Here is a 20,253-nt window from a genome sequence, read left to right on the forward strand (position 1 = left end):
CTAATCAAATCTTGTTGCCAGTTTTGTTCACAGTTGCTCATTGGATTATCAGCCTAAGAAATAAAGCCTGGATGTTATCGCTACCTTAATTCAATTTCTCATTAGGACATGAAAGAGTAGAGTTGATACACGCCTGGAGTCTAATCAACGATAACTTCGAAAAAGTGATGATAAGAAATAAAACGTTGAATGGTTAGGGATAAAACATTGGTTTTATATTAGGATTAAAATATATGTAGCTATGGCAAGAGAGAAAGTATAATCTCATGAGAAACAATTAAATTGAGCCGGAAGATTCATTATGAAGGAGAGAGCAAATGGACATAAATGGGTAGATCTAATAAAAACACTGCAAAATCGATAAATTCGTGAATATTGTAAAACTATAAAGAAACGCTTCATCTGAGTCCTTTGCCTGACAGCTATTGCTCGGAAATTCAATTACTTTTTAGCGTTGACAATTTGGACAAAATCTTTCTTGAGTGAAGCTCCACCAACAAGGAAACCATCAATATCTGCTTCCTTAGCGAGTTCCTTGCAGTTACCTGCCGTTACTGATCCACCGTAAATGATTCGTGTTGAAGCTGATACGCTATCAGAAATCTTTTCCTTCAACCATTGTCTCAGCTGTGCATGAACTTCTTGAGCCTGAGCTGGAGAAGCTGTTTTACCGGTACCAATTGCCCATACAGGCTCATAGGCAATCACAACACGACTCCAATCTTTAACGTGTTCTAAGGGTGAAATTGTTAAATTAAATTAGTCCCAAATAGGATTACATTTACGCTAGCTTTAACTTACTGGAGATGGCAGACATCTGAGCAAATACAACATCTGTGGTTTTACCAGCTTCACGTTCTTCCAATAGCTCACCAATACAAGCAATTACTGAAAGACCTTCATCCAGGGCATGGCCAACCTTCTCTCCAATCAACTAATTAAATCAAATTCAATAAAGGGATAACTTTTAGTTCAGAAGCAAGACAAAATAAAGTCAAAAATAACAAGATCTTGAAAATTATAAGGCTCAAAAATATAGTAGAGCTCTACTAGATTTCAATCTAACCTCATCTTTTTCTCCGAAAACATTTCTTCGCTCAGAATGACCAAGTATCACCCAATTGACACCAACATCTTTAATCATTGCTGGACTAATTTCTCCGGTAAATGCTCCTGATTTAGTTTTGTAACAATTTTGAGCAGCCAGTGCGATATTTGATGGTAATATGCTTTTGGAGTACTCTAAGTAGATGGAAGGTGCACCACAGACAACCTCTGATACATAGAAATAATGGTAAAAAGGATTAGTACGGTGAAATGTGGACATTTGTCAAGCATAATCGAAAATTCGATACTTACCAACTTCTGGGTCTAAGGGTCCTTCATTAAGAAAATCAACTATTTCTTTAATGACGGCTTTAGAGCCATTCATTTTCCAGTTACCACCGACGAAAAATTTACGTGACATTTTGCTAAGACTTTGATGAAAATTGGAAAAAACAAATTAAAATAGATGTTGGCAAAATATGACAAGGTAATAATGATAAATTAGTAAATTTTAATTTGAACCAGTATCAAACAAAACAAAAGTAACAATGACTCAGAAACATATGAGAAGTGTAATGTCATAGAAGGTTACTTTACTAAAGGATACCAAAGATACTGATATGATGTAATAATTTATCTTAAATCCTTGGCAAACTTTTCAAACCGTCAAATCAACACAATCCTTTCCTTTTTGATCAAACTGTTACATTTTATCTAATTTTTTTGTTTGTTAGTCTATGATTACATGATCGATAAAATTGATATTTTCAAGATATTTTCCTGATTCCAGTCTTAGCTAATATAATCAAAATCTTGTAAATACAAAGAGCTAGGAGGAGAGAGAGAAATGTATCAATATTTTACTATCAATACTTTTCTAATGTCAATGTTCTAGTCCTTTCAACAGTTTACTAAATTGTCTTCGATCGATTTGAAAGGAGATTTCATGGGACTGATATTCAATTAATGCAAGGTCCGATTATCCAAAATCAATTTGAAGTCTGTTTCAATAGCCATTATGAATCCAAAGTCTCTCAGTTAATAAAATAAATCAAGTTGATCGATGGTCAATGTTCAATTGGGTTGGTGAAATTGAAATTGATTTATTGAACAAGGAAAGTATTCTTTAGCTTTAGTTCTAGTCTCAAATTGAGAGTTGACGGTCTTGATCACAATCATTCAGTATGGATACATACTGAATGATAACAGCTGATTTTTGCTGTTGCTCAGATTTACGTGAGTTCTGTAACTTATATTTACTTTTTCACTAACTTGCAATTGATAATACTTTTGTTATACACGATTTTTTGTAAAAATTAGTTTTCGTTAGTCTTGATAATGCAAAGAAATGGTTTACGCTGGATTTTCAACTGCCGTCGATGGTCGCCATCAAGAGATGATCTACTTGCAGCTTTAAGCTGCATTCAGGAAGAGGAAAGAGACAGAATCTTTAAATTTCACTACAAGAAAGACGTCAAACACGCGTTAATTGGTCGATTGATGTTAAGAAAATGTGTTTCAGATTGCTTGAACATAAATAACGATCAGATACTTTTCACACGAACTGATAAAGGTAAGCCTGTACTGGCTGGGCAACAGACTGAAACCTCATTTGATTATAATATTTCTCATGATGGTGATTATTGTGTTCTGGCTGCTGACTGGATCAGTAAGGTTGGTGTTGACATTTCTCGAGTTAAAGAATCGAAAGAAAAATCTACCAATGAATATTTCAAAACAATGGAGAGGATTTTTTCACATCATGAGTGGCTATACATTAAAGACACTCCAACCCTTGATCAAAGTCCATTACACCGTTTTCATCGACTTTGGGCTCTGAAGGAAAGTTTTGTTAAGGCTGAAGCAATTGGAATCGGATATGAACTCAGACGAATTCGCTTCGAATGTCCTACTGAATGTCTTCAAATTAATAAAGTAAACAACGATACATTAGTCTATCTTGATGACAAACTATCAACTGATTGGCTTTTTGAAGAATCCGTGGTCGATGATAAGCATGTTATTGCAGTTGCCCTTTCTGGTGACCAGTCAATTTTACAAAGTAAACGAAATGAAAATAATTATTTCAAGTTGCTGAAATTTGAAGATTTAATCACCTCAAGCATCGCTATGGACGTGTCAGAATGCCTTTGGAATAGTTTTGATCTAAAAGAAGAAGGGAGATATGATTAAAATATGATATATAATTGTAGATCGCATTGCTTCCAAGATTCTTACATCCATATATTTGTAAATTCAATTGATCAAGACTGTACTGCTCACCGATTCATCTTTTTTGACATAATATCGAATTTTATATTTATATATTCAATATATTTTCATTAATTTTATATGCGCGATAAATTTAAGAATATTTTTGTGGCAAGTTTGAGTAAAGTAGTTTAATTAAGTTTAGTGAACACTGAGGCAATGGCATGCATTTGGAACTATACAAAAATGCATTGCATAGTTTAGGAACTACTTGATATGAACTACTTCGAATTATCTTCTTTCCATTGCTTTATAGCTTCAATACTTTCTTGTCTGAGCTTCTCAGATTGTTGCTGATACTTCTCTCTTTCATCATCAGGCAGGTTTTTCCATTTCTCCGCAACTTCGGACATCTTTGGTGAATCGAGACCAGATGCTTTGACTGAATCACTGTATTCTTTGAAAAATAAACCATATGCTGATACAGGTCTTTTAGGCTTGGTACCTTTTAAGGCTTTAGCTTTTTGAACTTGCATTTTGTTAAAGGCATCTAACACAATCAGCATTTCTTTAATAGTTATTTTCCGATTCACAAATTCATTGTAGACTTGTTTTTTATCTTTATATTCATGGTGCTCTTTAGCAGATAACTCCTCGTATGGCTGTTTCATTTCCAACTTGTTCCATTCTTCTTCAATCACCTTCTTGGCATCGTTTTTCTTTAAATCTTTACTGTCTTTTTGTATTTCGACAAATCTATGTTCAAAATAAATGGTAAAAGGACTTCGAGGTAGCTTTGGTTTTTCTGGAATTTCACTGAAATCAAATGGCAGTTTATCACGAGCTTTTGAAGAGGATGGTCTTGAAGATGGTCCAGATGATGATTGCATCCCGTTTGTAGAATCACCATGTGCAAAGTAACGAATTTGATTTGAGTTGATGATAAGAGATCTCAGATTCCTCATAACAAAAGCCATTATTGATATAAAATATTAATTGAAATATAATTGAAAAAAAAGTAAAATACAATACAATTAATCACTAGAAAATGCAATTTTGGTTCACCAAAGTTTGGTGTGAGTTTTCAAAAGAAAAACAGTTCTTTAGGGAAGGTTAATAAATTGCAAAGGCGTAAATAGAGGGATTTATTAGTTAAATATCAATAAGTCGGTTGCTTTTTTGCTGATTTTAAATTATTGTAAAATAAACCCAATAATCCCTGAGAAACAAGAGTGTCAGTATAAGTGCTCTAAGGTCATTTCTTCGCAGTCAGATTAAGTCATTTAGAATCATTTGGTTTGTCAAATTATAATGGTAATTCATATTTAAAAGTCATTAGTAAAAAAGCGACAGATCTTTTTGATACTCGTTATATTTAAAAAAGGACAGTTTATTTTTGGCATTTTTCAATTTTGATGGTTTAATTAAAAATCAGTAATTTAGTGAATCAATCTTCACAAATGTAATTAGGATGAACAAATAAAAATGGATCATCATCAGAATCTGATTCTGGGGTAGGTTTTGCTGCGAATAAAATTCTATCAATGTTTACAAGGCGATGAATAACTTTTTCACATAATTGTTTCTTAGAAAGCAATTCGATTTCATCTTCGTATTCTTGTCCTTCTAAGTACCATTCGATCAATTTAGACTTTGGCATTCCTTCGTATACTTCTTCATCTTGTGATGGTCGCACTTCTTCTCCCTCTTGCTCAGCATCCATTCGTTCTTGACCATCCGTTCCTCCACCATCTTCTGCTTCATCTCTTTCTCTTTGCATAGCAGCTCTTGCTTCTTCTTCTTGTCTCAATTTTGTGGCAAATGCTGCGGCCATTTTCATAAATTCATCATAAGATATAGAAAGGTTAGCAAATCCACTAGGTTGACCATTTTGAACAGGTTCCGTCGACTCAGTATCCATTTCACCATCCTCGCCATGAGCTTCAGTGGTCTCATCCATTAGGGAGATATCAGGTTGTTCAACACGTACAATTGATTTATTGAGTAAACGAGCGGCTTCTTTAACATGAGCCACTGTAACTTCATGGCAAAAATGTAATTTTGCCAAAGCTTCAGATAGTCGAACCAGAGATTCTAATTGACGAACTGTAATTCGCCATGATTGTTTGGCACTTCCAGCAAATCCAGTTGAAAGGGCACCTTTATCACCTCTTAAAATTTTGTAAGTTTCAACCATTTCGTGTTCAGCTTCTGGTGTTATCTTTGGAACAATTTTCCTGGCTGCCTTAATATACTTTTTAACTTGCTCTAAGGTGTAAGTTGTAGCTTCGCTAGCATCAACAGCGTCAAATGCATTTGCATGCATATTAACAATTTTACGAGCAACTTCATAATCAGTTCTCTCATTCGCTTCATCTAATAAAACGAAGAAAAGATCGAACCTGGACATAATAGGAAGAGATAGAGACAAGTTATTTCTCAAACTTCTAGACCGATCATAGTGACCTCCGATTGGGTTAGCAGCAGCTAATATAGAAGTTCGAGCATTTAAAGTAGCTTTAACTCCTGCCTTGGCGATACTGATAGTTTGCTGTTCCATAGCTTCGTGAATAGCAACTTGATCTCGAATATCCATTTTATCAAATTCATCAATACAACAGATACCTTTATCAGCTAACATCAATGCTCCAGCCTCGATGACAAAACCACCCTCTTCATCTCGAACCACAGCGGCAGTCAAACCAGAGGCAGTTGATGCTTTACCACTAGTGTATACGGCTTTTAATGGAGCAGAATCTGTTATCAATTTAAGGAAACAACTTTTAGCTGTACTTGGGTCACCAACCATGCAAATGTTAATATCTCCTCTCAGATGAGTTCCTTCTTCTGTAAATTTACCGACACCTCCAAAAAGTTGCAATAGTAATCCTCTCTTAATATCTTCATGACCATAAATAGACGGAAATAAACTCGCAACTAAACCATCATACAGTCTTTTGTCAGCAGCCATTGCTTCGATTTCTTCGAGATCCGAGTCACGCAAGTGGTTTGTGTCTCGAAATTTTTCTTCTTCAACTTTCTGCAATTCCTCCATAGCAGCAGGAATAATGCTACCTTCTCTGACACAACAGTTTGCTAAAAAGGCAAGCCTATAGGTCATCTCTTTGACTCCTAAATTTTTTAATCCAGAGACTCCGTCCCCTAAAGTAGCATTACTTTTATTATTATTATACCGACTTTCTGTTTTAACAGCTCCAGCTTGAGCGGTGAACATTTGAGAAACGTCAGGAACAACAATCAAACATCCAATAAAATCACACCTTTCACCCGCTTGAACACAGTCAACTTGTTCAGCTCCTCTAAAAATAACATCCAAACTCCTTGGCATACTACCTCGAGGTATTTCAGCTTGAGTTTCTTGAATCCGAAGTTTTTGAAAATCAACAAACCGTGACTTGTGTAACACCAACTTGAATCGGGATCTATTGGCACATAAATTATTTCTACAGATGACGGGCTGAGTAAATTTGAATTGTTGTACAACATTGGGAATTTCGGTTCCACAGTCAAGACACTCAAACGTACCATTGATAAGTTCGGGGTGGACTGGATGTGTTCTAACAATTTGACCTGAAGTTATTAATAATTAATAAAAGATAAAGATTAATAAAGATGCAAAGGGTTTAGCTGAACAAGACTTACCTGTGATTCTTCTCAAGGCACCTACAGAAACAGCTTTCAATTCTCGTATTTTCATTTGTAAGGCAACATTGTAAAATCCAATGAATAAATCTTTTTTTAACACATCTCGTATTTGTTTGGCCTCAACATCATCCTTATCTCGAAGAGTTTCATCCTTGACAAAGCTAACCAGAGCTCTGCATAAGAAAGGGTAAACTCGATAATAAAATTCAAGGATGGTTGAATAAAGAGCAGGATCAAATTTTTGAACGTCTTCAAAAGAAACATATAGAGTGCTTCTATCAGGAGAAAGTAAATTATATGCTTCAGCAGCATATTTAGGTTTTTCTGAATCAGGGTCATCAGAGTAGACAGAGAGAAAATCTTTGAATAATTTTTGAACCTTTTCTCCTAAATCATCTTTAACTTGAATTGTTTGACCAATAACGGTGTCAGCAACATCCATGTTTGCCAGAAAAGGATTACAATAAAATCACTTGAAAATATAAAAGGCACTAGAGTTTAAAAATATGACCGGTAAAACTAGAATGTGTGTGTTGACGCACAACAAATAAAAACAAACCAAGTAATTAATACTGATCACTAAACCGTAATTAAACGAATTAAAAAGATGACATGAAATAACTTCTTCCCTTTAAAGTTTAAAAGAAACAAGAAGGCATTCAGTTATTGTTTCATTTTGGCGGTAAACTGATGCTAAATAACACACTAATGTTACTCTGACATCCAACCAAAGAGTAAGCGCGAAAATAGTATCTATTTGAAAATCATTTCTTTTAAAATAAGTATTTATTATAGACATATAATATGTAAAATAGCTGTAATGCTCTGTAAATCTTGCATTTACGATAGTTTCAATTCGTTACTAACGCTGTGATTCTAGTGAGCGATCTACTGACCTAGTATAATGTGTCCAAAGATCGCAACTAAGGGCGTTTCTCATGATTAAGCTTGATGAGACCTCAAAATGGTTTCGCAAGCCAATATTTAATTTAAATGAAGCAGACAAATATTGTTTGATTTAACTTAACATTATTTTATTTTCAAGTTACACATTTAATTATATGAATCAAATTACATCGACAGATATCAAAGTAAGGATATGCAAATCTCTCCCTTAGATTCAAGTCAGTTTCGGAATCAAGGAGCCACCAGCAGGTCCTTTCTTTTTAGGATCGTTGCTGCAAGACACGGGAAGTTTTAGATAGGCAGCTTTTAACTTTGCGATAGTATCGGATGAAATATTGTCGCCGAAACATTGAGCGCTTACCATGCCGAACAAAGAAACGAGAGTAACAAAGAAGCAGAGGGCTACAATTTTTGTCAATTGCATTTTAACTTAATCGTTTATAAATTCTATTGGATTGAAAACAAAATAAATTTATGAGCTTGAAGAATCAACTGTTAACGTTTCTTGATTTTCGATGTCTTTTTATACTCTGCTTTTATCTGTACAAATACTTAATTTGATTCACTTCTAATTGTTCATTTTATTTGTTCATCATAGTCTTTGTTTATTTACTAATAAATTATCAATTGTTACCACTAATGAATCAACATTAAACTGCGTTAAAAAGTTTTTCAGTTGCGAAAAGCAAACTAAATTGCGAAAAAAGAGAGCAAAATATATGCTCAGTAGGTTGTTGACTAGCAAGAATGTTATTTTTGTTCACAAGAGATCAGAATTTACAAAATGTTTATACAGCCTCTAACATTTGCTAATGCTGCGTCGTTTATTTACCCATAAAGAGCAGATTTTACAGGTTTTAAGATATGCATAGTTTCGGTGAATGAATGGACCAGAAATTCAATTTCTCAATCCGCTAACGAATGTATAATTCGTTTTGCTTGTATGTTCGAATGTATAATATCTATCACTCACGGCCCTATGTGGAACATGGGATTTCATTGAAGCTGTAATCATACTTTCTAGGTCTTATGCAGAGTTTTCATTGATACCATTTTTGTTATCAATTGCTAATCAAAACACAATATCGATAGAATGCTGAACCTCTGAAGAATCTTTATATGTGCTTTGATTGGTTGCTAGTCAAATTGTCCACGAAACATAACAGATTAAAGGTTAACCTTATTGTGAATAGTGTAAATAATTTTAATGATAAATTTTCTGGTGCTTCAAAACAGGTCACTTGGGTTTTGTCAAAATCAAACCCAAAAGTAGCTTATTACGCCCTTTTGAATAATTGATTAAAGAGATTTAATCAAATTGTTTACTAAAATTAACCTAAACCTCTAGGATCGCGCTGTAGTTAGCCTTGATGCGACCTAAATACTGTATTGAAATCAGGTTTCAAATCTTTTATCAACTCGCCTTAACAAAACTTTTCATTTGACCATTTCATTCAATTAGCTGAATTGACTCCAGGCGATTCACTTGCATCAACAGTAATGTTAACGTTTATTAATGTACACAAGTTAAATAACAAATGAAACTATCGGATTCAATGAACACGAGTCAGAAATACTATCACGGAAACTCAAACATCCCTCAAGGCTGAAGACACCATTGAAAATTGAACTTTAATGTACTTTGTTGGACATATGGAAAATTATTGTGCTTTTTAATGGATCCACCAATTTTCCTTTAATTTTCAAATAGCTCAATGAAATAAAAAATTTCTTATTTCCATGTAATTTTGCATTTGTTTTACCTTTCATTTAATTTTTTTTCATTATTACAAACATTAATGCGCTTCGAGTGCGTCTTTCGATCAAATCCTTTGATTTACTTTGCAACAACAAGACGAGCAAATCACTTCTTTTTACATTTACATTCTGATTTAACTATTATTTTCATTTAAACCCTGTTGTATCATTAATAATCAACAGTACAATTGCCTTTAATCAACTTTCTTTATTCTCTAAGGTTAAATAGAGGAAACAACTTTACAATCAACTGAAGTTTCAATTAAATATGAAAATTTGCAACATTTTATCTCTTTTCTTGATTCTTTGTGGCAACATCATTCCAAGAGTTTTAAGTGAAAATTCAACCAATAAATATGTAAATTCAACTTTAATTGATAGACAAATTCATCTTATAACTTCAGGATTTTCTAGTGTATTTTGGAATTATATAGTCAATTCAAATAATTCGTTGGATAATGTTTCAAACCAATGTTCATCTCATTTGAATAAGCTCATTGAATCATCATTTAAAGGTCAACCCTCGGCATTCAAATGTAAGTAGCGAAATGTTTCTTTAGCATTGGAAATTTTGGTTTGGGACTTACTAAAAGACCAAAAAGGGCCAAAACAGCGAGAAATTACCAAAATATCAATTTCCAAAATAAAATATGCTTATAATAATACAATTGGTCAAAGAACAAACCATCATTTAAATTTACTTCGCTTACAAAGTCCCCATGAAATTAACTAATAGCATTTCGGTAATAATCAGCAAGTCTTCCTTGTTATTTAGCATTAGCCATTTAAAAAGTTCGCCAACAATTATGTTGGTTATTATATTGAAAACAATAATATTATTTCATTTTAAGCAATCAAATTGCCATTTTTAATTAATAAATTGATCACATTTTTTCTAGTTTTGTCGTTATCTGGATCTCGACCCAATAACTTTCTCGATGGAAACTATGCCGCTTTTGGTTCTTATGATACTTGCCTCAGCTTTTCAGCATTTTATGATAACAAAGATGACCAAACAAGTGACCAAACAGTTAAAGGACAATATTGTTTAACATCATTTGAACCTGATTTATCCATAAATGGTCAAATCCTTGGTCAACTATATCCTCACTATTTTGATTCAAAATACAATTTTACAATTAAAGTTGGTTTTTGTGTTCCTTCAGTTTGTTCACAAAATGATGTTCAACAAATAATAACTCAAGGTATTCCGAGACAAAAGTTATTAAACAATTTCCTTTTGGCCAGTATTGACTTGATGGCTTTAATATCTTAATGTTTGTTCATTACTTTTACTTGAATAGCTTTTAATGATTATTCATGGAGATTAGTTGATGTCCATTCCTGTGATGTTAAAACCAATTTTCTCGAAAGACTAACGTCAGCAAGTCAAGTGCAACAAATTTTATTGTAAGTACTAATGGTATTTAAATGAACATAAAGATCAATTATTGTATTATTTCCCTGAATATGACTTAATTTCGCATTTAGCTGGCTGTTGGTTGGCCTAGTCTGCATTGTCGTTCTGGGAACTTTCATAGATTCAAAAAGTCAATCACAAGAAAAATCATCTCTTTTCTGGATCCAACAATTTTCAGCGATCAAAAGTGTCAAAAGTCTTTTCCATAAAACGGACCCAGAATCACGAATACCAGTTCTGGATGGCATACGATTGTGGGTATTAAGTTCTGTTTTGACTATCCATGCTGTCATGTGGCACACTATTATAAATGCATCTTTTCTTATGGGTTTGTTGATTTTCATAGCTCATTTTGCAAAGCTCCCATAAGCCATTGTATTGCAGAAAGTCATTCAATCTAACTTAATCCAAACAATTAACTTATCCTTATTCAACGACTTAATATTTTAATGTGACCTTTATAATTTCAGAGGACTATGAGTACTTAAAGGAATTGCCTTCAAAAATTTATTCGCAACCCTTCATTGATGACTGGATAGTAGAGGGTCTGTTTTGTCTTGGGTTAGTTTCATGTCTTAATTTTAATCGCAATTGCTTGTTGACAAAAGTAACATCTTGTCTTATTGTACTCTTTTCAATGTTTTCAGTGGTGTGAATGCAGCGACGACTTTGTTTAGGAAAATGAAACCCGAAACACCAGTTAGTGAATATTTGAAATCCATATTCCGTCGAGCTGCTCTGTAAGTTGTAAAACAATAACTTAATTCAATTTTAATCCAAATTTTCAACCTTTAATTTCATCAGAGTGGTTCCTATTTTGCTACCAGCAATAGCGATAGAAGTCATTTTACCACTTTTTGGATCTGGACCAATTTATCAATCAATTAACCAATACAGAGCAAATATTTGCGTGAATAATTTTTGGAGGACCATATTGCATATCCAGAATAACTCTCATCCATTGAAAATTGTAATTTGTTTAACAATAAGCCTTTTCTGGATTTCAGTTGATCTAACATTGTAAATGTAAATAACTCTTTTAATTGCAGTGTGCATCTTCGACTTGGTCACTTGCAGTTGAATGGCAACTCTTTGCATTGGCTTGTATTTTGGTTTACATTTATAAACGCAACTATCGTTTAGGATTAACACTCAATATCTTAACAATTATATTTGGATTATACCGAGTTATTATGATTTTCTTGAATAATAATCTCATTCTTAATATATTTGTGATTACAAAAGGTTTCAGGTGAGTATCATGGTGAACACAAACAAATCTCTTTGAAATGGTGCATCTAATGTCACATTTCGTTATTTTTAGGGATACCATGCACCGGGCTGAGCATTATTACATTTCAACTGAAGCTCGTATTTGTCATTATTTCAGCGGCATTTTAATGGCTGTCATCTTGGTCGGAAATTACGAAGCAAAGATCAAACAGGTTGGCCAATTAAATTTCAACCATAAAGAAATTGAAAGACTAAAATCTCTTTTTTTTAATAGATGTTCCCTCGTGAAAAAATATGGGTTTATCCATTATTGTTATTCACAATATTTAGTTCATCCCTTTGGAATTGTTTTGGCATGAAAATTGGAACCATCACTACAGTGATTTATATTTGTTTAAGTAAATTAACTGTCGCTTTGTGGTGCTTTTCATTCTTGCTGCATCATGGAAGAAGATTTAGATTATTTCTGGCGAAATCAAAATCGGGTGATGTGTACATTCACCCGGTAGAGCGTGATCCAGAATTTTTAACTCCTAATAAGGATACCATTGCCATATTAAATAATAATTCAGAATTGTTGGACAAAACGGAGATTAATATTAATCGAAACCATAGTTCCAAGATAGGAAAAGTTGATCCATTAGAGTTTATTGTAAGAGTAACAAGACCTGCTTTCTTTGTACACTCCGTTGTTTATGCCTGGTACTTCACAAGTTTACGATCGTCTATTCCGTCTAATTTATTTGGTTATGTAAGTTATCTTTGAGTTTTATCCGTCATTCAGTATTATTTAACTATCATGAATTAAACTTCTCTTACAGATAATCCAAATAGTTTCTTTGATAACTTTGACGATATTTTTTGGTTTCTTCTTCCATATTCTGGTAATTGGTCCGGTTGAAAGAATCAACTACATTTCATCAAAGAGAAAAATCAAAGCCAAAACCCATTCTTCGTAAGCGTTTATCGTCGATCTATTCTTTCGGTATACTCATTAAATGGTTTTAAATGAACTTTTTCTCCTAAATAATCTTTAACTTGACCAATAACGGTGTCAGCAACATCCATGTTGGCCAGAAAAGGATTACAATAAAATCACTTAAAAATATAAAAGGCACTAGAGTTTAAAAATATGACCGGTAAAAACTAGAATGTGTGTGTTGACGCACAACAAATAAAAACAAACCAAGTAATTAATATTGATCACTAAACCGTAATTAAACGAATTAAAAAGATGACATGAAATAACTTCTTCCCTTTAAAGTTTAAAAGAAACAAGAAGGCATTCAGTTATTGTTTCATTTTGGCGGTAAACTGATGCTAAATAACACACCTAATGCTACTCTTACATCCAACCAAAGAGTAAGCGCGAAAATAGTATTTATTTGAAAATCATTTCTTTTAAAATATGTATTTATTACAGACATATAATATGTAAAATAACTGAAATGCTCTGTAAATCTTGCATTTACGATAGTGTCAATTCGTTACCAACGCTGTTATTCTGGTGAGCGATCTACTGACCTAGTATAATGTGTCCAAAGATCGCAACTAAGGGCGTTTCTCATGATTAAGCTTGATGAGACCTCAAAATGGTTTCGCGAGCCAATATTTAATTTAACATTATTTTATTTTCAAGATGCATATTTTTTTATATGAATCAAATTACAGATATCTAAGTAAGGATATGAAAATTTCTCCATTAGATTCAAATCAGTTTCGGAATCAAGGAGCCACCAGCAAGTCCTTGGCTTTCAGATTCGCTGCTGCAAGGGAAGGACCTTTTTGACTTCGAGCTTTTAAATTTTCGACAACCTAGGATGGGAGACTGCCGAAACATTGAGCGCTTACCAGGTCGAACAAAGAAACAAGAGTAACAAAGAAGCAGAGGGCTACAATTTTTGTCAATTGCATTTTAACTTAATCGTTTACTAATTCTATGATTGAAAACAAAATAAATCTTTGGTGAATGAATGGACCAGAAATTCAACTTCTCAATCCACTAACAAATCAATAATTCGTTTTGCATGTATGTTTGAGTGTATAATATCAATCACTCACGGCCCTATGTGGAACATGGGATTTCAATAAAGCTGGCAACATATTTTTTTAGGTCTTATGCAGTGATATCATTTTTGTTATCAATTGCTAATCAAAACACAATACCGATAGAATGCTGAACCTCTGAAGAATTTTTATATGTGCTTTAATTGGTTGCTAGTCAAGTTGTCCACGAAACATAACAGATTAAAGGTTAACCTTACTTATGTTGAATAGTGTAAATAATTTTAAGGATAAATTTTCTGGTACTTCAAAACAGGTCACTTGGGTTTTGTTAAAATCAAACCCAAAAGTAACTTATTACGCCCTTTTGAATAATTGATTCAAGAGATTTAATCAAATTGTTTACCAAAATTAACCTAAACCTCTAGGATCGCGCTGTAGTTAGCCTTGATGCGACCTAAATACTGTATTGAAATCAGGTTTGAAATCTTTTATCAACTCGCCTTAACAAAACTTTTCATTTGATCATTTCATTCAATTAGCTGAATTGACTCCAGGCGATTTACTTGCATCAACAGTAATGTTAAAGTTAATTAATGTACTCAAGTTAAATAACAAATGAAGCCATTGGATTTAACGTACACGAGTCAGAAATACTAATACGGAAACTCAAACATCCCTCAAGGCTGAAGACACCATTGAAAATTGAACTATATTTTGTTGGACAGATTAAAAATTATTGCGCTTTTTAATCGAATCCACGGAATTTTTCCTTCAATTTTCAAATAACTCAATGAAATTAAAAATCATTTCTTATTTACATGTAATTTTACATTCGTTTTACCTTTCATTTAATTTTTTTTATCATTACAAATTAAATTTACTGCGTTTCGAGTGCGTCTTTTGATCAAATCCTTTGATTTACTCTTTGGTAACAACAAGACGAGCAAATCACTTCTTTTGCATTTACATTTTAATTTAACTATTATTTTTTTAATCAAACCCGGTTGTATCATTAATAATCAACAATACAATTGTCTTTAATCAACTTTCCCTAAGGTTGATCAGAAGGAAACAACTTTATAATCAACTGAAGTTTCAACTAATTATGAAAATTTGCAAAATTTTATCTCTCTTTTTGATTCTTTGTGGCAACATCATTCCAAGAGTTTTAAGTGAAAATTCAACCAATAAATATGTAAATTCAACTTTAATAGATAGACAAATTCATCTTATAACTTCAGGATTTTCTAGTGTATTTTGGAATTATATAATCAATTCAGATAATTCGTTGGATAATGTTTCAAACCAATGTTCATCTCATTTGAATAAGCTCATTGAATCATCATTTAAAGGTCAACCCTCGGCATTCAAATGTAAGTAGCGAAATGTTTCTTTTACATTGGAAATTTTGGTTTGGGACTTACTAAAAGACCAAAAAGGGCCAAAATATCCATTTTCAAAATAAATATGCTCATCACAAAAAATAATCAAATATCTGTTTCACTTAAATATTCAGCTATAAAAGTTTGAACCAAAATAGCGCAATCAATTGAGCTATGAATTTTCTCGATTAACACTGATTTTTATAGTGAGGAATTGAATTAGCATAGTTAATAAAATCTGATGTGCTTAAATTAGCGTCATAAAACTTTGAAATATCATTGCTGTATGTTCAAATTTTATCTTGAAAATGGATATTTTGGCCATTTAGTGGTTTCTCTGGTTCTTGGCTTTTTTTGGCCATTCCTAACCAATTTTGGTCATTTTCGGGTTTTAGTGAGTCCCTTTCTAAATTGCTTAAACTGAGGCAATTTCTTGTAACATGATTCACTTCTGAGCAAATATTGTTAAGATCATTTGTTTTAAACGTCAAATCAGCAAATAACGCTTTTTTTGTATTCAGATTGATGGTTTATTGTTGGGTTAGGAGTATATGTAAAACTGTCTTTCGAGCAAAGAGTAAGTTAAATATCTGATGCTTCACCTGTGCAACTCTCAAAATTAACAAAATTTTTTTAGTTTTTCTCATTGACAATGATTTTTCATCAACCATTCGAGTCTTTAAATGTGGATTGAATTTATCGGATTCAGTGAAAAGAAATTTACGATCAGCCATGGTCGGGGGCTCAGCTTGTTATTAATAAAAATACAATTGGTCAAAGAACAAAACATCATTAAAACTTCATTCGATTGCAAAGTCCTCATGAAATCAACTAATAGCATTTTGGTGTTAATCAGCTAGTCTTCCTTGTTGTTTAGCCTTCATCATTGAATAAATTCGTACACAATTATGTTGGTTATTATACTGAAAACAATAATATCATTTCATTGATAGAATGCAATCAAATCGCCATTTTCAATTAATAAATTAACCAATTTTTTCTAGTTTTATCGTTATCTGGATCTCAACCCAATAACTTTCTCGATGGAAACTATGCCGCTTTTGGTTCTTATGATACATGTCTCAGCTTTTCAGCATTTTATGATAACAAAGATGATCGAACAAGTGACCAAAATGCTAAAGGACAATATTGTTTAACATCGTTTGAACCTGATTTGTCCATAAATGGTCAAATCCTTGGTCAACTATATCCTCACTATTTTGATTCAAAATACAATTTTACAATTAAAGTTGGTTTTTGTGTTCCTTCAGTTTGTTCACAAAATGATGTTCAACAAATAATAACTCAAGGTATTCCGAGACAAAAGTTATTAAACAATTTTCGTTAGGTCAGCATTTACTTAAAGACTTTACTATCTTAATGTTTGTTCATTACTTTTACTTGAATAGCTTTTCATGATTATTCATGGAGATTAGTTGATGTCCATTCCTGCGATGTTAAAACCAATTTTCTTGAAAGACTAATGTCAGCAAGTCAAGTACAACAAATTTTATTGTAAGTACTAATGGCATTTAAATGAACATAAAGATCAATTATTGTATTATTTCACTGAATATGACTTAATTTTGCATTTAGCTGGCTGTTGGTTGGTCTAGTCTGTATTGTCGTACTGGGAACTTGCATAGATGCAAAAAACCAAGCCCAGGAAAAATCATCTCTTTTCTGGATCCAACAATTTTCAGCGATCAAAAGTGTCAAAGGTCTTTTTCGTAAAACAGATCCAGAAACACGAATACCCGTTCTGTATGGTTTACGATTATTTGTATTAACTTGTGTTTTGACTATTCATGCTGTCATGTGGCACACTATTATAAATGCATCTTTTCTTATGGGTTTGTTGATTTTCATAGCTCATTTTGCAAAGCTCCCATAAGCCATTGTATTGCAGAAAGTCATTCAATCTAACTTAATCCAAACAATTAACTTATCCTTATTCAACGACTTAATATTTTAATGTGACCTTTATAATTTCAGAGGACTATGAGTACTTGAAGGAATTGCCTTCAAAAATTTATTCGCAACCCTTCATTGATGACTGGATAGTAGAGGGTCTATTTTTTCTTGGGTTAGTTTTATGTCTTAATTTTAATCGCAATTGCTTGTTGACAAAAATAACATCTTGTCGAATTGTACTCTTTTCAATGTTTTCAGTGGTGTGAATGCAGCGACGACTCTGTTTAGGAAAATGAAACCCGAAACACCAGTTAGTGAATATTTGAAATCCATATTCCGTCGAGCTGCTCTGTAAGTTGTAAAACAATAACTTAATTCAATTTTAATCAAAATTTTCAACCTTTAATTTAATCAGATTGGTTCCTATTTTGCTCCCAGCAATGGCAATAGAAGTCATTTTACCACTTTTTGGATCTGGACCAATTTATCAATCAATTAACCAATACAGAGCAAATATTTGCGTGAATAATTTTTGGAGGACCATATTGCATATCCAGAATAACTCTCATCCATTACAAATTGTAATTTGTTTAACAATAAGCCTTTTCTGGATTTGATCTAACATTGTAAATGTAAATAACTCTTTTAATTGCAGTGTGCATCTTCGACTTGGTCACTTGCAGTTGAATGGCAACTCTTTGCATTGGCTTGTATTTTGGTTTACATTTATAAACGCAACTATCGTTTAGGACTAACACTCAATATCTTAACAGTTATATTTGGATTATACCGAGTTATTATGATTTTCTTGAATAATAATCTCATTGTTAATATATTTGTGATTACAAAAGGTTTCAGGTGAGTATTATGAGTAATCTCTTTGAAATGGCGCATCTAAGGTGACATTTTGTTATTTTTAGGGATACCATGCACCGGGCTGAGCATTATTACATTTCAACTGAAGCTCGTATTTGTTATTATTTCTGTGGCATTTTAATGGTTGTCATCTTGGCTGGTAATTACGAAGCTAAGATCAAACAGGTTGGTTAATTAAATTTCAACCAAATCGAAAGACTAAAATTTCTTTTTCTTTATTAAGATGTTCCCTAATGACAAAATATGGGTTTATGCGTTATTGCTATTCACATTATTAAGTTCATCCCTTTGGAATTGTTTTGGCATGAAAATTGGAACCATCACTACAGTGATTTATATTTGTTTAAGTAAATTTACTGTCGCTTTGTGGTGCTTTTCATTCTTGCTGCATCATGGAAGAAGATTTAGATTATTTCTGGCGCAATCAAAATCGATTGATATGTACATTTACCCGGAAGAGCGTGATCCACAATTTTCAACTCCTAATAAGGATACCATTGCCATATTAAATAATAACTCAGAATTGTTGGACAAAACGGAGATTAATCGAAACCATAGTTCTAAGATAAGAAAAGTTGACCCATTAGAGTTTATTGTAAGAGTAACAAGACCTGCTTTCTTTGTACACTCCGTTGTTTATGCCTGGTACTTCACAAGTTTACGATCGTCTATTCCGTCTAATTTATTTGGTTATGTAAGTTATCTTTGAGTTTTATCCGTCATTCAGTATTATTTAACTATCATGAATTCAACTTCTCTTACAGGTCATCCAAATAGTTTCTTTGATAACTTTGACGATATTTTTTGGTTTCTTCTTCCATATTCTGGTAATTGGTCCCGTTGAAAGAATCAACTACATTTCATCAAAGAGAAAAATTAAAGCCAAAACCCATTCTTCGTAAGCGTTTATCGTCGATCTAGTATTTATTGTAATGGTGACTTTTAAACTGACTTTAGTTTGTTTGTTTGTTATAATTACAATTGTTTCTATCAATTTCTTAATCACGTTCAATTCTTGGTAAAACAGATTCAACTCAATCCAAACTTGTAGATTGTTATATTGAGTAGTCTTAGCTAAGATTGCTCAGGTCTTTGAGACACAAGGCTGATAAAATTTCGTATAATGATCTTTGAATCGGAATGATGAAGATGATGATACTGATTGTATACTAATAGTGTGAATAAGCTAATTTATTTCAAGGTACTCTCATTTCCTGCATGTACCCTTGATGCGGCCTTAAGTTTGTATTAAAGTCAGGTTTTCAATCAGATTACCTTAACGAACCTTCATTTGCATCTTTATTTGATTAAATGCTCAATTTAACTCAAGGCGATTTACTCGTCTTAACGGTGATTTTCAGATCGATTAATGCTCATAAGTTAGATATCATCGGATTCGGTGAACATAAGAAAAGATTAAAACAAATGCTAATGCGGAATGGAACAACATCCCTGAAGGTTTATTAAACCATTGACAAACGGACTCTAAATCATTTCGTTGGACATCTGATAATTTCGTTAATTGCGTTTTTCAATCAAATCCACCAATTTCCTTTTTAATAAATCAATGAAAAAACCCTTCTCATTTGCATCCCATTATGTATTCATTTCAACTCTTTTTATCAGTAATAATAAACACTTCCAATCGTTCAATCTATTCGACTTTTAAATATATTCATTAACCTAAGTCCTTACATATATCACTGTGACTTAATTTGACAAATCAAACTTGTATAGCAATTAAATTCATTTAAAATTTTCTTATTTCAAGTGATTAATTTCAAGTAGCTCAAAGCGATTTACTCGCATTAACAGTGAATCTCAAAATTAATT

General features: G+C 32.6%; 6 protein-coding genes across 7 annotated transcripts; 3 read left to right on the plus strand and 3 right to left on the minus strand.

Moving 5' to 3' along the window:
- Positions 1 to 193: 193 nt before the first annotated feature.
- Positions 194 to 1,588, minus strand: Tpi (triose phosphate isomerase). The gene is made up of 4 exons (XM_015926404.3): positions 1,360 to 1,588; positions 1,067 to 1,275; positions 802 to 934; positions 194 to 734 (listed from the first exon to the last, which is right to left on the minus strand). Exons 1-4 carry the CDS (start codon positions 1,466 to 1,468, stop codon positions 442 to 444), a joined length of 744 nt encoding a protein of 247 aa, XP_015781890.1. The 5' UTR covers positions 1,469 to 1,588; the 3' UTR covers positions 194 to 441.
- Positions 1,589 to 2,001: 413 nt separating this feature from the next.
- On the plus strand, positions 2,002 to 3,379 carry LOC107359734 (L-aminoadipate-semialdehyde dehydrogenase-phosphopantetheinyl transferase). Of its 2 annotated transcripts, none has more exons than XM_025160378.2 (2): positions 2,002 to 2,020; positions 2,368 to 3,379. In XM_025160378.2, exon 2 carries the CDS (start codon positions 2,386 to 2,388, stop codon positions 3,238 to 3,240), a length of 855 nt encoding a protein of 284 aa, XP_025016146.2. In that variant the 5' UTR covers positions 2,002 to 2,020; positions 2,368 to 2,385; the 3' UTR covers positions 3,241 to 3,379. The 2 variants fall into 2 exon arrangements, with proteins under 2 accessions (XP_025016146.2, XP_015781763.2); XM_015926277.3 differs by lacking the exon at positions 2,002 to 2,020 and adding an exon at positions 2,025 to 2,283.
- A 55-nt stretch (positions 3,380 to 3,434) lies between these two features.
- Positions 3,435 to 4,235, minus strand: LOC107359736 (HMG box-containing protein 5). Its single transcript, XM_015926279.3, has one exon. It carries the CDS (start codon positions 4,233 to 4,235, stop codon positions 3,540 to 3,542), a length of 696 nt encoding a protein of 231 aa, XP_015781765.1. The 3' UTR covers positions 3,435 to 3,539.
- Mcm6 (minichromosome maintenance 6) lies at positions 3,435 to 7,564 on the minus strand. The gene is made up of 2 exons (XM_015926273.3): positions 6,922 to 7,564; positions 3,435 to 6,849 (listed from the first exon to the last, which is right to left on the minus strand). Exons 1-2 carry the CDS (start codon positions 7,364 to 7,366, stop codon positions 4,706 to 4,708), a joined length of 2,589 nt encoding a protein of 862 aa, XP_015781759.2. The 5' UTR covers positions 7,367 to 7,564; the 3' UTR covers positions 3,435 to 4,705.
- A 2,005-nt stretch (positions 7,565 to 9,569) lies between these two features.
- On the plus strand, positions 9,570 to 13,642 carry LOC107359735 (uncharacterized). Its single transcript, XM_015926278.3, has 11 exons — positions 9,570 to 10,124; positions 10,488 to 10,793; positions 10,893 to 10,998; positions 11,080 to 11,336; positions 11,479 to 11,569; positions 11,656 to 11,748; positions 11,813 to 11,978; positions 12,058 to 12,260; positions 12,333 to 12,453; positions 12,516 to 12,992; positions 13,063 to 13,642. The coding sequence occupies exons 1-11, from the start codon at positions 9,857 to 9,859 to the stop codon at positions 13,198 to 13,200; spliced, it is 2,226 nt and encodes a 741-aa protein (XP_015781764.2). The 5' UTR covers positions 9,570 to 9,856; the 3' UTR covers positions 13,201 to 13,642.
- Positions 13,643 to 15,128: 1,486 nt separating this feature from the next.
- LOC107359732 (uncharacterized) lies at positions 15,129 to 19,710 on the plus strand. The gene is made up of 11 exons (XM_015926274.3): positions 15,129 to 15,621; positions 16,635 to 16,940; positions 17,040 to 17,145; positions 17,227 to 17,483; positions 17,626 to 17,716; positions 17,803 to 17,895; positions 17,960 to 18,125; positions 18,200 to 18,402; positions 18,465 to 18,585; positions 18,644 to 19,114; positions 19,185 to 19,710. Exons 1-11 carry the CDS (start codon positions 15,354 to 15,356, stop codon positions 19,320 to 19,322), a joined length of 2,220 nt encoding a protein of 739 aa, XP_015781760.2. The 5' UTR covers positions 15,129 to 15,353; the 3' UTR covers positions 19,323 to 19,710.
- Positions 19,711 to 20,253: the final 543 nt, after the last annotated feature.

This window comes from Tetranychus urticae, chromosome 2 (assembly GCF_039701765.1).
Source record: "Tetranychus urticae isolate SD_2017Ah chromosome 2, NJAU_TeUrti_SD_1.0, whole genome shotgun sequence".
Classification (NCBI taxonomy): Eukaryota; Metazoa; Arthropoda; class Arachnida; order Trombidiformes; family Tetranychidae; genus Tetranychus; species Tetranychus urticae.

Bases quoted from the DNA above. Each gene is read 5' to 3' on its own strand.
- Tpi (XM_015926404.3), bottom strand. From the start codon at position 1,468: ATGTCACGTAAATTTTTCGTCGGTGGTAACTGGAAAATGAATGGCTCT. The intron at 1,276-1,359 runs GTAAGTATCGAA...TCTATGTATCAG, and splicing joins ACCCTTAGACCCAGAAGTTG to AGGTTGTCTGTGGTGCACCT. The intron at 735-801 runs GTAAGTTAAAGC...TTTCACCCTTAG, and splicing joins TCAGATGTCTGCCATCTCCA to AACACGTTAAAGATTGGAGT.
- LOC107359734 (XM_025160378.2), top strand. From the start codon at position 2,386: ATGCAAAGAAATGGTTTACGCTGGATTTTCAACTGCCGTCGATGGTCG.
- LOC107359736 (XM_015926279.3), bottom strand. From the start codon at position 4,235: ATGGCTTTTGTTATGAGGAATCTGAGATCTCTTATCATCAACTCAAAT.
- Mcm6 (XM_015926273.3), bottom strand. From the start codon at position 7,366: ATGGATGTTGCTGACACCGTTATTGGTCAAACAATTCAAGTTAAAGAT. The intron at 6,850-6,921 runs GTAAGTCTTGTT...TAATAACTTCAG, and splicing joins TGCCTTGAGAAGAATCACAG to GTCAAATTGTTAGAACACAT.
- LOC107359735 (XM_015926278.3), top strand. From the start codon at position 9,857: ATGAAAATTTGCAACATTTTATCTCTTTTCTTGATTCTTTGTGGCAAC. The intron at 10,794-10,892 runs GTATTCCGAGAC...TTACTTGAATAG, and splicing joins TCAACAAATAATAACTCAAG to CTTTTAATGATTATTCATGG. The intron at 10,999-11,079 runs GTAAGTACTAAT...TTTCGCATTTAG, and splicing joins CAAGTGCAACAAATTTTATT to CTGGCTGTTGGTTGGCCTAG.
- LOC107359732 (XM_015926274.3), top strand. From the start codon at position 15,354: ATGAAAATTTGCAAAATTTTATCTCTCTTTTTGATTCTTTGTGGCAAC. The intron at 16,941-17,039 runs GTATTCCGAGAC...TTACTTGAATAG, and splicing joins TCAACAAATAATAACTCAAG to CTTTTCATGATTATTCATGG. The intron at 17,146-17,226 runs GTAAGTACTAAT...TTTTGCATTTAG, and splicing joins CAAGTACAACAAATTTTATT to CTGGCTGTTGGTTGGTCTAG.